The sequence below is a fragment of the Ascaphus truei genome, chromosome 7 (assembly GCF_040206685.1).
Source record: "Ascaphus truei isolate aAscTru1 chromosome 7, aAscTru1.hap1, whole genome shotgun sequence".
NCBI lineage: Eukaryota > Metazoa > Chordata > Amphibia > Anura > Ascaphidae > Ascaphus > Ascaphus truei.
Genome location: NC_134489.1, coordinates 57,723,897 through 57,737,913, shown reverse-complemented (window position 1 = coordinate 57,737,913; position 14,017 = coordinate 57,723,897). Strand labels below are relative to the sequence as shown.

Below are 14,017 nucleotides of genomic sequence, written 5' to 3'. Positions count from 1 at the left end.
TTATCCTTGCTACCATGCAGTTATTTCATGAATGAAGAATGTGGATTGAACCCGTTTCAAAATACAATTGGTTGCGGCTTCTGCCAGCCAAAAAAAAACCCTGAAAAGAAAGCCGGGCGATGTAATGGAGAATTCAATCTTTTACATTTCAAATCTTAGAATCATGAACCTTACAATTCAGTGGCAGCAGCGTGTATGTTGCGATGATGCCAGCAAGGACATATCAATGGGATTAAAAATATCCTTTTGCCACCATAATTTAATTAATGGGAACATAAGCCGTTAACCAGCCTGGTGCAACGTACAGAATGACTATACAGGCATACCCCGCATTAACGTACGCAATGGGTCCAGAGCATGTATGTAAAGCAAAAATGTACTTAAAAGCGAAGCACTACCTTTTTCCCACTTATCGATGCATGTACTGTACGGCAATCGTCATATAAGTGCATAACTGATGTAAATAACGCATTTGTAACAGGCTCTATAGTCTCCCTGCTTGTGCACAGCTTCGGTCCAGGTAGGGAGCCGGTATTGCTGTTCAGGACGAGCAGACAGGCGCATGCGCGAGCTGCCGTTTGCCTATTGGGCAATATGTCTTTACTTGCGAGTGTACTTAAAGTGAGTGTCCTTAAACCGGGGTATGCCTGTATAGAAAAATCTGGGATTCGAATAGTCTTGTACTCAGGGGTTTGCAGACAATTAAAGGGAATGTTTTATATTTAGAAATATGCACATTTTTTTCATAAGTTATTTTATGGAAAAATATTGCAATAGCAGAGCTATCGCCATAATAATACAAATTAATACTTTCATTAATCTGAGGGTTTAGCACATCTGTTTAACTGTGATTACAGAAATCCCCCCAGTATTTTAACATTCTGTACTAATTTCATTAGACATAAAACAAAAAAACCTTGAATAAAACATTCACCACTTCACATACTCACAACACACTATACATACAAACTCAAACATTTGATGCAAACATGAAAACTTGTAAGATTTTTTTTTTAATAAATAGTTTTATAGTTATATAAAAGGGGGGGGGAGATTCAAATTATACAAATTAGGCTGGGGAATTTTTTTTTTTTTTTTAATTCATTAAAATCAGACTTGCTTTATGCAGATTTCTTCGGGAACCTTAAGAATTTCTGCAATGGATACCTATAGTGATCCATCGCAAATAACGTCTGCAGTGAGCTTCTTAGCCAAATCTATGCTACACAGCGAAGGAGGCTGCAGATACCGCAGTGGTCAGTGTTCAAACATCACTACTAACCAAGAGATGTGCTAGAAGCGAACACGCGCCAATAATTAAGGATGCTGCTGATTATGCACGCTTATGCCATCTCAATTTAGCAAAAAGGGGGATGAAGGAGATAACATGCCAAGTAGATCATAAGTCATACAATTGTTTGACAAAACAAAATACAGGTTTTCGATACAGATCTGCAAGGTAGCAAGGAAAGCTATACACCTCGACACGGCATACAGTATTTCCAGTGTAAAAAGGTGTGTGCGACCATTTTCTTTTTCTATCCCAATGTAAAATAAAAAGCTTGTATATAGATTTCATTTTTAATATAGCTATCAAATACACATATGCAACATAATTCATTACACTCAATACGGCTTTAGTATAAAATGTATAATTTACGAGGCAATGTTAGCATAAATTAATATAACTTTTCTTAGAATCTAATTTGGGAATACGGGAAAGCTCAAGGGGGAGAGGGCGGGAAGGGTATCCTTAAATAAAACTTTAAAGCTGAGCACGACGGGAAAGAAGGGGTTTTATATATGTTGAACTGGAGCAGAGCATTTTGATAGCATGGATAAAACATATAGTCAAGGTCGATTTTAAAAACACATACGCTCCCAATCCGTCTTTAATAAATTACTCTTAGAGGGCTATTCATTAAACTGCGATAGCACCAATAGCGTCACGAGCGCACAGAAACACCTATTGGCTTTAATAGTTTCCTTGCGATTGTGCCCTGATCGGCACTATCACAGTTGAATAAATAATCCCCCTCTCTAAACTTTCGTTAAAAAGACGATTTTGTTCAATATTGTAACTGCCCTTTTTCCCACCGTGGGAATCCCTGAGACATACCAAATAACTGTACAGCAGTTACGGGGAGCAGAAACTGGGTCGACAAGCACATCACGAGTGGTGGGAAATTCCAAGAGCCCCATGGCCCAAGGAAATGCGCCAGGTAATGGATGAGATGAGGCAATCCGCACTATACCTCAAAAACAGTTCAAGCAAAATTCCTGATGTCAGTTAAGAAAAAAAAAAGTCGTAGTAATTGATTAAGCACAAGAGAGTCCAATCTTTTAGACATACAGTCTACAGAGCTTTGTTCCCTTGTTGAAGATCTTTTGTGGCATTTTTTATGCTAGTAGCATAGGCGTTACCATTAGTTTTTTAAATAGATCCCTTTTCCTTAAAGTTGCATTCTCACACAGGATCAACATGACCTTTAAAGCAACATGTTTAACCTTGATGACTGATCTCTGGAGAGAAAAAAAAGATAGAGAGAAGTTGTAGAATTTTAAGCTAATTTTTAAAAGTGGTCTCGCAAATTGACATGTTTTACTTACAACAATCATGCCTTTTCTTCGTCCAAACTGAACACTCCTTTACCCAGAGTCCTTGTTGTACTTTCAAAGAGGATTTAAAATGAGATTTTCTTTCAATAAAAGCAGCACCGAATCAACAAGATTGATCACATTAACTGCCCTTAGTTCTGAGTTCTTGGTTCGAAAGCTTGTAACATTTCAACTACTTGTTGGTCCAATAAAAGGTCACACCCTTACTCCCTCTCCCTCTGTTACTACAGTACTTGGTTTTGACAGAGCTCACTGTTAAAAATGTAAGTGGAAGTCTAGGTTTGTAAAGAGAAGTAGTGGAATGTAGTCCATACACCAGAAATGTCGTAGGCCAATCCTCAAGGGACGCCGCCAAATCCGCTTTTCAACATTTTGCCAAAGTGTAATTAACAGCTCTAATAATTAAGCCAACTTGCTTAGTTATGTAGTGTCCCGGCCATGAAGACTAAGCTTGGGTCACCTTGTTATATACAGGTAGTCCTCGTTATCCAACGTTTCACTTTACAACGAATGGCATATCCAACGCTTTACAATGCAACCCTACGGGCCGCTTTTCGACGCCGGAATGCGTTATCCAACGCCTGAATGCGTTATCCAACGCTCACCGCCACTGATTAACATGGGACTCACTTTACAACGGTTTCACTATCCAACGCTACTTCCAGAACGGATTCCGCTGGATAACCGAGGACTGCCTGTACACAACACAGCAATGTACACTTGATGGAAGACTGGAAGAACTGTTACCACCATCCTACACATTCAAGAAAATATATGTTTGCTATATTGTTCTTATGGACTTGCATATACATTTGCTTTTGAACTGAGCCACTATCTAGTCTGTGGATATATTTTCTGTTTTAACCATGTCTTGTCTTCTCTTCCAATGAAAATGTGCAATCCCACTTAATATATTACAAATTGCCACAAAATGAAAACCCTTCCTACACCATTCTTGTCATTGGTATTCTCAGATTTAGGTTTGGATATCCAGAAAGTACAATAATAATAATATACAATAAATAGTGCTTTCCCCCACCCCAGAGACTGAAGTACAAAGCTATTCCAGAATTGCAGGGATGTGGGCTTAAGCTATATGCAGTTTGTAGAAAATACACAATTCCTTTAGCTTAATATTTTTTCACCAGTAGAAAGCTATGAAATAAAGGATGCAAAATGAAAAACAAAAATCAAGGACAGCATGTAAAAATAAAATGGAGCTGCATCAGTAACTGCATAACCCTCTGGAACTAAACAGGAAAAATGCTCTTTTCAAGTGCAGAGAAGGTACATTTTGTTAAAAGTTAATTAGGGGACATGTTTATGCAGCCAACCAGAAATGCTCTGTGGAGATAAAAGGCTGACGATCTATGCTCTATACAGTATCTTGTTTAAACACGTAACAAAATGTCTAACAATATTTTTTTTTCTTCCCGTCTTCCCAAAAGCAATATCCGTTTTCTCGATACGCAATATAAAATGATATGGACAGGGACACAGAAACGTATACCATGATGAACGGACTACTCTTCAACCATGTGAAGCTTAATTAAGGAATGGTATATCATACGCATTCAAACTTCCTAAATATCAAATACTGCAATTACCTCTCAGCATACAGTACACCAAAGACTTTATTCATTTCAAATTAAAAAAGATAACTGATCTATTGACCTTAGGGCAATGAGGCAGAAACACGCACCCAGAGAATCCCTAGTTTATAAATCATTGACAATAGGGGGTTCCAATGAGTAACTGGATCACTTTACTGTACTCTTACTTGATTTGAAAGAACCAGACAGACACTTCAAGTGCTTTAAAAACCACGCTCCTAATTTAATGGAGGTACAAGAATAATGAATTTGGTTGGCGACTTTTCTACAAATTGATGTGCGCAAACAGAAGCCAGGCAACCAAAATCCTATAACGTGTTAAGCTCTTAAAATGCCTGGTTTATTATATTAAAAAGCTGATGTAATGGTTCCATAAGGAGGCCAAAAATTAGATTACACAGTGAAGATCATTGGCCAAAATGTATGTTGTAATTTATTTGATTTAAAATTAAAACATCCAGACATTTAAAACTTCTCTACAATTTATAGTTTGTTTCAGAATGTAATATCATTTAAATAGCTGTTAAAAGGTTCAGCTCTATTTTTATATTCTGCGAAAAGTCCTTTTTTGGGGAAGATTAGTGCCATTCAAATGAAAAAAAGACCTGAAATCTTCTCAAGCAACAGAAAGACTATTCATGACACACTGCTAAGGGCCTCAGAATAGAACCCAAAACGTATATGTTAAGAATATACAATCTATACGGCTTTAATGATGGGCTGTACGGGAGCTTGTATCTTCAGAATATTTGCCGTGGTGGGCAGGTCTAAGAGTTCTAGATACAGAACAAACGTTCAGCAATATTTCTTAAAAAATAGAGAGGTAGGGCAGATTATCACAATGAAGTGCATGATCAAGATGACTACTAGGCAGGTGGTCTATAAAAGACATTTTGAACTCCAACATGGCCTCAGTTTCTGAGCTACTCACATTTTTGGATGCTGGGAGAATAAAAAGGCCCCCAGGTTAGTCTCGCCCTGATGAGCCCACATAATGCAGCCATGTCATCCGGCCCATGATTGTTTACCATTTGTTGGCTCTGGCAGCCGTGTTATTTATTTTTGTTCCATTTTTATACTGGGAAACAAAAATAAGTGTATCGGGAAAAGGGGTTTAGAGCTTAAACGTGCGTGGGTCAAAATAGTGACGTAAATGCACAAAGGTGATAAAGTTCACAGCAAAATATAATATCTATGCACAGGGCACAGGTGATTTGGGCTTTGGCTTGGGATACAGAGATATAGATTTTGTCTCTCGTGGCATTAGATTTATTCATGAAGTTCACTTAAAAAAACTGTTATAACAATGTTGTAACAGGAAATTATTCAAATGGACAGCACCCCATGCAGGCTAAGAGCGGACCAATTATTAGTGGGGCAGGGGCTTGCCATAAAACAGCATTGACGTACACAAGAACTGGTCATAATTGGAGATGTTTCGATTCAGAGGTAGAGTTATTCCAAAAACGTCAGTTACTATCTGAGAGGTATGTACTGTGTTTCAGCTTTAACTGTTCTAAAAACAAATTGTCCATGGAAATGTCCTTTTTATGGTTGGAAAAGTGCATAATGTGAAACAAGCGCTGCAAGAGTTCCAGCCAAACTCCATACATATTTCTGCACACTTACAAGTGAATTGGTTTGGACTACGAGTTATTTCCCTGTGTGTGTGTGATTTGGACGATTAAACTTTAAATATATAGTTGGCACGGGGGACGATGCTCAAATGGAAAAACAAAACAGAAATCAGTGTACGGTGCTTTGTTTCTGGAATTGTGTATACAAAGAAGCGTAGTAGAACTGAAGAATGCCTTTCTGCAAACAACAAATTATATTTTCTACTCCGCCAAGCAATGCTTTTGCATGGCTCACTGACAGCAAAGTGCTTCGTCAGAAGGGGCTTTAGGAGGAAGTATATAAATTCATGAGACCAAGAATCAGAATTGCACCTTGAAGTGTTCGCTTTCTATTATTTTAGCTACGTAATTACTTTTTTTTTTAATCATAAAATTGGGAGGAAATTATTAAACAAAGTACGACTATTTGGTCAAATCAGAGGTCTGATCATTCTTATGGGCATGATCAACTAACAGCATAAATATTGATAAATCCCATTAAATAAAATGGTACCAAATACACCCATCTCTGAAAATATTTATTTTGATAATTTATTGTATTGGAAAATGATAAATTAATCTATGCCTTAAAAAGGTGCAATTTCATTTAGGAACCGAAGTAATGCCAGTAATTATTTTTATGGGTTTAACCTATAAATCCGTAGATTAAACAGATTTATGGACACCTGCTCTGTGTCTGAAAGTAAACGAGGAAAAAGAGACAATAATAAAAGATAAGGCAGAGGTAAGCACTTAAAGTTATAATTATTACAGCATTGTCATGATAAACTAATAAAATCATTTTAAAAATACTTCTACAAGGGACTTTTAAGGGATTAGTCAACTAGTTTTAACATGCAGTACATCATGTCTGGCACAATCTGATTCTATGTGGGACTGTCCCTTTAATACTTGGATAGTGGCTCACACATACTAAGCAGTCTTCTCCCATGATACCTTCGGGCGCTGGAAACCCCCTTACAGAGCATTGACTTGGATGGGCTGTAATGTGTCTTCTGGCAGAAGTCTGCCTAGAGTAAGCATGGGCCTTTATGCCCAGCCACATAAGAAAAAGATTAACAGTGCCACGTGCATCACCTTTCAATGCGTTGCTGGCTATTCTGCCGCAAAAAGTGGTTTCCAACCTGTGTCCTGTGGTTCCTATTCAAGACCCAATAATAATAATATTTATTTGGGGCCGATTTGAAACTTTGTATTTCAAAAAGGATATTATAGGTTACACTGCAAACAGGGCAATTTTGGGACAGGAACTTGGGACTGCGCTTTGATTTCAGCAACTTTGTTAGGGTTCAACAATATAGCGATTCTGAAATTAGGAACGGACTGAAATACTAACTTAGGCTGTGCTTATAGTGCCGGCGACTGTGATGTCACACTGCTGTCGCTGGAAAAATCCAATTGAGATGACTTCCAGCGATCGCGACCAAGCTGTCGCTCCGTCGCGTCGCTTACTATAAGCGCACGTGACGGCGGCAATGCATTTGTTTTGACACAACGTCTCGTCGCTGTCGCTATAAGCGCAGCCCTACTTTGGATAGATTGATTTTTCTACCACATTTCTTTATTTAAAGCCATATTATTTGTTGTAGTTTAGATCTAAAATTCATTTTATTTTGCTTGGGGTCCCAGATCCTTTTTCCCTATAAAAACACATAAATTACATTCCATATAGCAATTCATTTATTTCAACCTATATAAGCCGTACCGCAGCAATAGTGTTTTAGATATATTGGAGAAGTGGGCTGGGCTATTTTAACAATACATTTGAAGGGTTAAACCGACGCACGGTATGTTTTAAAGGGTTCTGCAATTCTCACCGAAGTTGAAAATGACTGTTTAGTAAATGTGTAACTGCTTGACAGAGTAAGAATAGTCATAGAAAATCTGTTCCAAAAGACTTTATAAAATGTTTCCACTGGTTACCATTTGACCTACACAATCAGCTGGCCATGGGTAGTCCTATTTTAATTTGACCTAAATCAGTTTGTCATTTGAAACCCAAAATTCCCAGCCAACACCCCCATTCATCTTCAGAAATGCAGAACTCCCACTGACAATAAATCAGAAGTCCGACACCATACGGTGTGGAAGAAATTGGGATTACCAATTTTAGCTTTCTGCTTAACGGAATCAATATCACAACCAATATGTCTTGCACCATTTTATTTGTAGTTTGTACCCCACTAATGTCAGAGTGGCATGCAACGCAAATGTGCAGGCTCCCCTGGCTGCAAAGTAGTCAATTTTAGCCTGGATGGCCCATATTTGCTCTCTATGCTAAGTGTTCTCCATGCTATCAACACTGCTCTTTTCATGCAACTTTGCCTTACATGTTCACTTTGAGTTACGGTCCAGGCAGCCAATGTGAGCCCAACACGCAATAAGGAATGGATGATACTAGAACATTGCTGGGGCTACTTCCTGCCCCTACACCTTCAAAGGCTTTTCTCCGGATCCTACAACATACGCACGCACACACGCAAACAATGCACAAGATCAGAATAGCTTGACTTATGTAGGACACGACACTGAGCTCATACTGCATCGCATCATTTCTTAGCCAGCACAGCGTGCCGAGCTGCAGTATTGCACACTTACTGCTGCTGTTCCACGGCAAACTGCGTTCCCTCCCTCTGTAGCTTTAATTTACCTGCTGTCTCTGCCCTAATCTGTCTCAGCACCTTTGTGAAGCCAGAGTATTGATATCAGGTAGTAAAGAAAAGAGGCATCTTCCCATTTCCTGCTGTCAAGATCAGGAATATGCAGCTGATGTATCGGACCCCAAGCTCGCTCCCCTGGGGATAGACCGGGAAATAAGTGGACCCACAAGGATATTATAGGAGCACCAGTGCTATGGCAGCACAAAAGAGGACATTGCAGTGGACAAACTTCTATCACGAATATGTTTTTGTTTTGAAAACGTAAAAAAAAATATATATATATTTATATATCCCAAGGGAAAAATGGAAAGAGCAACAAGTGAAAAGTGATGGGACCACTTTCCCTCCATCTGGTTAAGGAAACAGGCAAGTGTGTCACCAGTTAAGGGCTGTGAAAGGAGGAGTTGTTGGTACCGGTAGCTGTGGCACCTGTTACAGCAAATCCTGTGGGGGGGGCAATGGAGCTATGGCTGGGTTGCAAGTCTTTGGGGATGCCACTGTGAGAGGTCAGCTGATGGCCGAAGGCTGCGCTGAACTGAGGGAGCGGTAGTTTGGAGAATGTTGGGTCCATGAGTTCGGAGGGAGGGGTGTTCAGTCCACTGAAGCTGGTTTGTGGTAACCCCGGAAGCATGTTCGAGCTGTTGGGGGTCACAGTGGAGAAGGTAGGCTGTGTGGTCTCCGTATGAGAGGTGGCTGGGGGGGTGGAAAGGGAGGTGGAGAGGAGGTGCCCATCCGAGCTGATGAAGGTGCTAAAAGCCGATGGATCGCCAAAGTTCACAGGAAGGTTTCCCCAGTGAGTTCGGGAGTTCACCACCCCACTTAGAGGAACCTCTAGCAAGTGCTGTGCCATGATGGGCACCTCAGTTGAAAAGGTAGCTGCCAAGCAATCACCGGAGTAGGAGGCGGCATGCGGGGATGTGATTTGGTCGCTGTAGGGTGACGGCACATGCTCGCTGTCGTAGCGGCTTCCCTGGGGTGAAGAGTGTGAATGCTCACTACTGTATTGCTTTCGTGAAGTGATTAGGTCATCTGCCTTGCTCAAGAGCTCCACAGGAAGAGGCCTCTGGGTGACATGGCTGCCTTCATGAAGTCCATGGAACGTACCCGGGAATGCTCTTTCACCAAGCGAGCTCTGGCTTATTAAAGAGGCAGAAGTAAGGCCAACGTTGGCTGAGGACGAGAATTGCCTCTGGATATGCCCCGATGAGCTTGACAGGGTAGCAGAACCTAGCAGGTTTTCATCCAGTTCCAGACTGGAGAAATTATCATGGACTATATGCCCATTGAGCAGCTCCCCGAGGTCTGTGGGATCTTCCCGACTCAAAGACTGTATCTCTGGACCACCGGCACTTGTCGAGAATGTGGCTATACCACGGTCCGATAGATCCTGCCCAGTTACACTGTCAGCCTGGGTCAGCACTGCGATAGAACTCAGGCATTCCAGAGATGTGACAGCCTGCAGGGCCCTCTCCAGCTCTTCTGCTTCTTCTGTGGTCGGGAGGAGATCTCCATTCTTACCTGTGAGGTAAGAAACAGACTACGTTATAAAAAGGCAACTGACACATGCTAGACATTTTACTGAACATATAAATTACACAAACCACAAAGAGAATAATGTATAAAGTCTGATAACAAGCTCTGCTACGCAAAATAGAAAAATGACTGCAGCAGTAAAAGATAAGCCCAGCAACCGCAGATGGTAACAAAATTACTGTGCAAGTCAGTCTATTTAGTTCGGCAATGCATTACAGTATTGAATGTGTTAATGATCACATCATTACACGGCTACTTTTGCTCTTTTTGAACTAGTAGATGGGAAAGCACTTTTCTGCAAGAGGGGCATGCAACATAGAACCAAAATGTTTTGGCTTTTGTGGGGTTGCAGGTGTCCTATATAACTTTTCTTCTTTCAAAGCTGCTGTCCAAAAAAAATAATACAGGTCTGCTGCAGAGCGAGCATTTGTAACTTTTAAAGAAAGGCATATTAAACATAAGGTGAAAAATGAGATAAAATCAAATTATGATCCTACTCACCCCACAGTTACTTTTTTTTTTAAACAATTTTTTTTATGAGTTGCATTCTTATTAATGTTACGTTTTAAAATACCACAAAAACAAATGCAATCACAGGAGAGACACCCAATGGAAGGGAGTAATATAACAAGACATAAGGGCACCTGCAAAGAAATCAAAGTCTTGCAGATCATCAGGCAGACGTGGCAGGACATCGGAGAAGTCCTCCTGATTCAGCTCCAAGTCATGGGGAATGTCTGTGATCTCACTAGTGATGTCATCAGGCAGCTCTTCCGTGCTTAAGTCTGGCGTGGAGGGGCTCCTGCAATGCAGATAGAGAGTCAGCACTGGTTGCATCCCCTTACTTGCACATGGCTGTTTCAAGCAGAGGTCCTACTGCAATCTAAGGCTGCGGATATAGAAGGCACGCACGTTCGACGGAGCGCGTGGCATCGAGTGCGCCTGCCCCAGAGGCGATCCGTGGCCTTTGGATGGGGAGGGAGAGAAGCGACGGGGAAGTGTATAAGAGGCGTGGCCGTGATGTCGCGTGAGTGGTTCGCCCTCATTGGCTGAGCAGCTCATGTGGCCCGGTCGTCGCGCAACAAAATCCAAATTGTTTTGTCTGCCCGGGAATTGCGCTCGCAGTCGCGCGCTCTATGGCCGTCCTCATTGAGGTACAGCCTTTTGTTCGCTCTGCGGAGAGTATGGACACAGCCTAAAGCACAGACCCACACAGCACATAACTAAGCTGCATCAGTCGTACACTTGAAGATATCTGGCTTCAAAGGGTTGGCCCCTGTGGATCCCTGGAACCACCAGCAAGCAAATTCGTAATGGTGGCTCCATATGCATTCCAAATGTGACTCATTACATGGCCTCGCTATTCCTAAATGAGTCAGCAACACCGGAGTCAACTAATGCCCATTTGGTTCCTAAGTGGTTGAGAGGGAGTCTAAAGTTAGAAATGAATATATTTTGGAAGCCGGAGAGTCTCCAGGTGTAAGCACCAATGCACTCCCCCCTCCCCAATGTTTTCTTAAGAGCCTTTCTTATAATACTTGAGACTGGCCTTATTCTGGAGACATCCATTGGCAGTGAGAGGCTGCTGGGCATGCACAGGTTGCCCTGGGGCACCGCAGGTGGAATGGGTTTCTGTGGCCGCCGTGGACCTCGCCTCCTTTTCTTGTGTTTTTTGGTAAGTGCGGGGGGCTTGGTCTTTTTCCTGGGTTTCCTCTGCTGCTGGTGCTGAACTTTGCGCGAGCTGTCCCCTCGCAGGAAATTATCCTGGTTATGAGACAGAATTAACGCACATTAGGAATCGGCTCACAACTCAATGTTACTGGCTTCCTAAGAGGTTCACACCCTGGTGTACATTTTACTTATTTAGACCCTGTCAAAAATGGATAATGTTCTCTTTTCACTGGGTTAAAATACATGCTAATCAGATACTTATTGTCCAACACAGTTGTTTGTCTATGATCGCATCATAATGACTTTACATAGAACAAAATAAAAAGTTTCTATGACCAATCCACCCATAGATTCTATGCAAAAAGTCAGCAAAGAGATTACAAGGTTACAAAAAACATACAAAGCATTTGGTCAACAAAAAAAATGCATAAGTATTCTTAATGATCTCAAACAAATACACCATTTTGCATTACCCAAGGTTGAGAAAGCAGAATCTCGGGGTGCCAGATCGTCATTAACCAGGAGTTTGTGATACAACTTTGCACCCTCCATCTATTAGACCCGGTTTCTCCCCCCCCCCCCCCCACATACTTCCTCACAAGATGCTTCTTCCCCACTTACCATTTTCTTGGCATGTTCCTCGCATAGAGGAGTCTGGTGCGTAATGTCAAAAACGGGCACAGAGCACTGCTGGCCATCCGCAAACTTGGCCGTGCAACTGGAGAAGAGCTGCTGAGAGCGGTTTGAGAGGATATCTGAGGACCACGGTTAAGAACAAAAGCTCCGAAATAATAAAGGTGCAGTCCCTCTTGCCTACTCCTTTCCATCCTAATCATATAATCTATAGTGGAATTTCCTTCAAGTTTCCTATTTGTAAGAAGCATGGTTCCAGTCGCCCTGATTACTGATGCACTGAAATGACTGCAGTGTTCTTTCTTCAGTTTGGCAAGTGGCTCGAATGAAAAATATATCTTTTGTATATCCTTAGTTACTTTCAGAGCTGGGTTGTTGGGCCTAAATTTGCTGTTATCTAATGGCACCTACTTTTTCTGCAAACAGTTACACCACTCAGTGAATGAGGTCACTATGAGCTATAGAGTTCAATTATGGGACTCAGCATGGTTGTCAACAGTAACAGCATATATAGGGGCCACACAGAATTATTATAGCTCGACAAGAATATTACACTCTCTCTCTTCGGTACTATGTTCGCGATGCTCTGAAACAGCTTCCTTGTGCTGGAGAACAGTTCCACTCCATTCAAGTGAGTGGGACAAAAGTCTTCTCCTGAGGGGCATGAAGCTTCAAAGCATATTGATTGAGGGCGGAATAGACAACACCATTTAAATACTTTGCAATCAAAATAGAGTGTGTAAAAAACAATATAATTTTTGCCAGCTACAACTAAACAATAAGAACGCTGCAGAACAATCTTTTTTATGTACTTTATACACAAGTTAAAGAGGATACGTTGAAAACAGTGCCTGCTGAAAGGGAGGGCTCGGTTAGCGCACGCTTCATTCTTCACATTTGCGCTGCACAGAGCTGGCTCTGCTCCTCTCAGCTCTGGTTGACTTGGCCTAGAACAAGAACACAAACCATGTTCATACTGGCAACATCTTATTAAAAGACAGGAGTAAAGTGAAGAGAAAAAAAAAACCACAGCTGGTAGTTACCCGACCCACAACGTCATTTGAATTATGTTGGTGCAGTTCCCCATGCAACCGAATGACACTATTAAAGGGGTTAGGTCGGAGCGATTTCAAAATAGAAAAGTGTAATAATTCCATTGAATTTCTTATCAATGCTTGCTGAGCACAACCTCCTCCTATGCCTTTCACAGGCAACGTGCCTATCCCCTGACGGTGATGGTGCAAGAGTAAACCAAACAATTGATTGACCGTTCTTCCACTTTATTTTCCAACAAACATGTTTGGCTTTAGAAATAACTTCTAATTTGTTTAAGAAAACTAATGAAATATCTAACTCGCTTGCAATTTTTGTGGGTTAGGTGGGACTGCACCCTTACCCTGCTGTCTTTATGCATACAGACCCCTTTATCTCACCAAACAGGTGTGACAGCACAGAGCACACTGCAGTAGGTGCCTATGCCCGGTAGCCCCTCACCTGGTGCTTAAGCACGTGGCTTTCTGCAGCTCTTGCATCAGCTGCCCTGCGGACTCCGGTTCCCTGCTGGCCGCCTGCAGTAAGGCTCTCCGGAATGTGTGGCGGTATTTTTTCTGATGGGATTCTGTCCGCTCCAGGCGGCAGAGGTGCTTGTATT

At 41.5% G+C, this 14,017-nt stretch overlaps 1 protein-coding gene across 1 annotated transcript in view; it reads right to left on the bottom strand.

The window, feature by feature from the left end:
- Positions 1 to 6,594: 6,594 nt before the first annotated feature.
- The window catches only part of INO80D (INO80 complex subunit D), a 34,667-nt gene continuing 27,244 nt past the window's right edge, over positions 6,595 to 14,017 (bottom strand). Inside the window, exons 6-11 of the mRNA XM_075608545.1 lie at positions 13,861 to 14,017; positions 13,204 to 13,313; positions 12,355 to 12,488; positions 11,612 to 11,826; positions 10,707 to 10,864; positions 6,595 to 10,047 (exon numbers count right to left, since the gene is read on the bottom strand). The exon at positions 13,861 to 14,017 is cut by the window's right edge and continues 68 nt beyond it. Coding sequence (XP_075464660.1) covers positions 8,912 to 10,047; positions 10,707 to 10,864; positions 11,612 to 11,826; positions 12,355 to 12,488; positions 13,204 to 13,313; positions 13,861 to 14,017 — 1,910 coding nt within the window. The 3' untranslated portion in view covers positions 6,595 to 8,911. The remainder of the gene's footprint in view (positions 10,048 to 10,706; positions 10,865 to 11,611; positions 11,827 to 12,354; positions 12,489 to 13,203; positions 13,314 to 13,860) is intronic.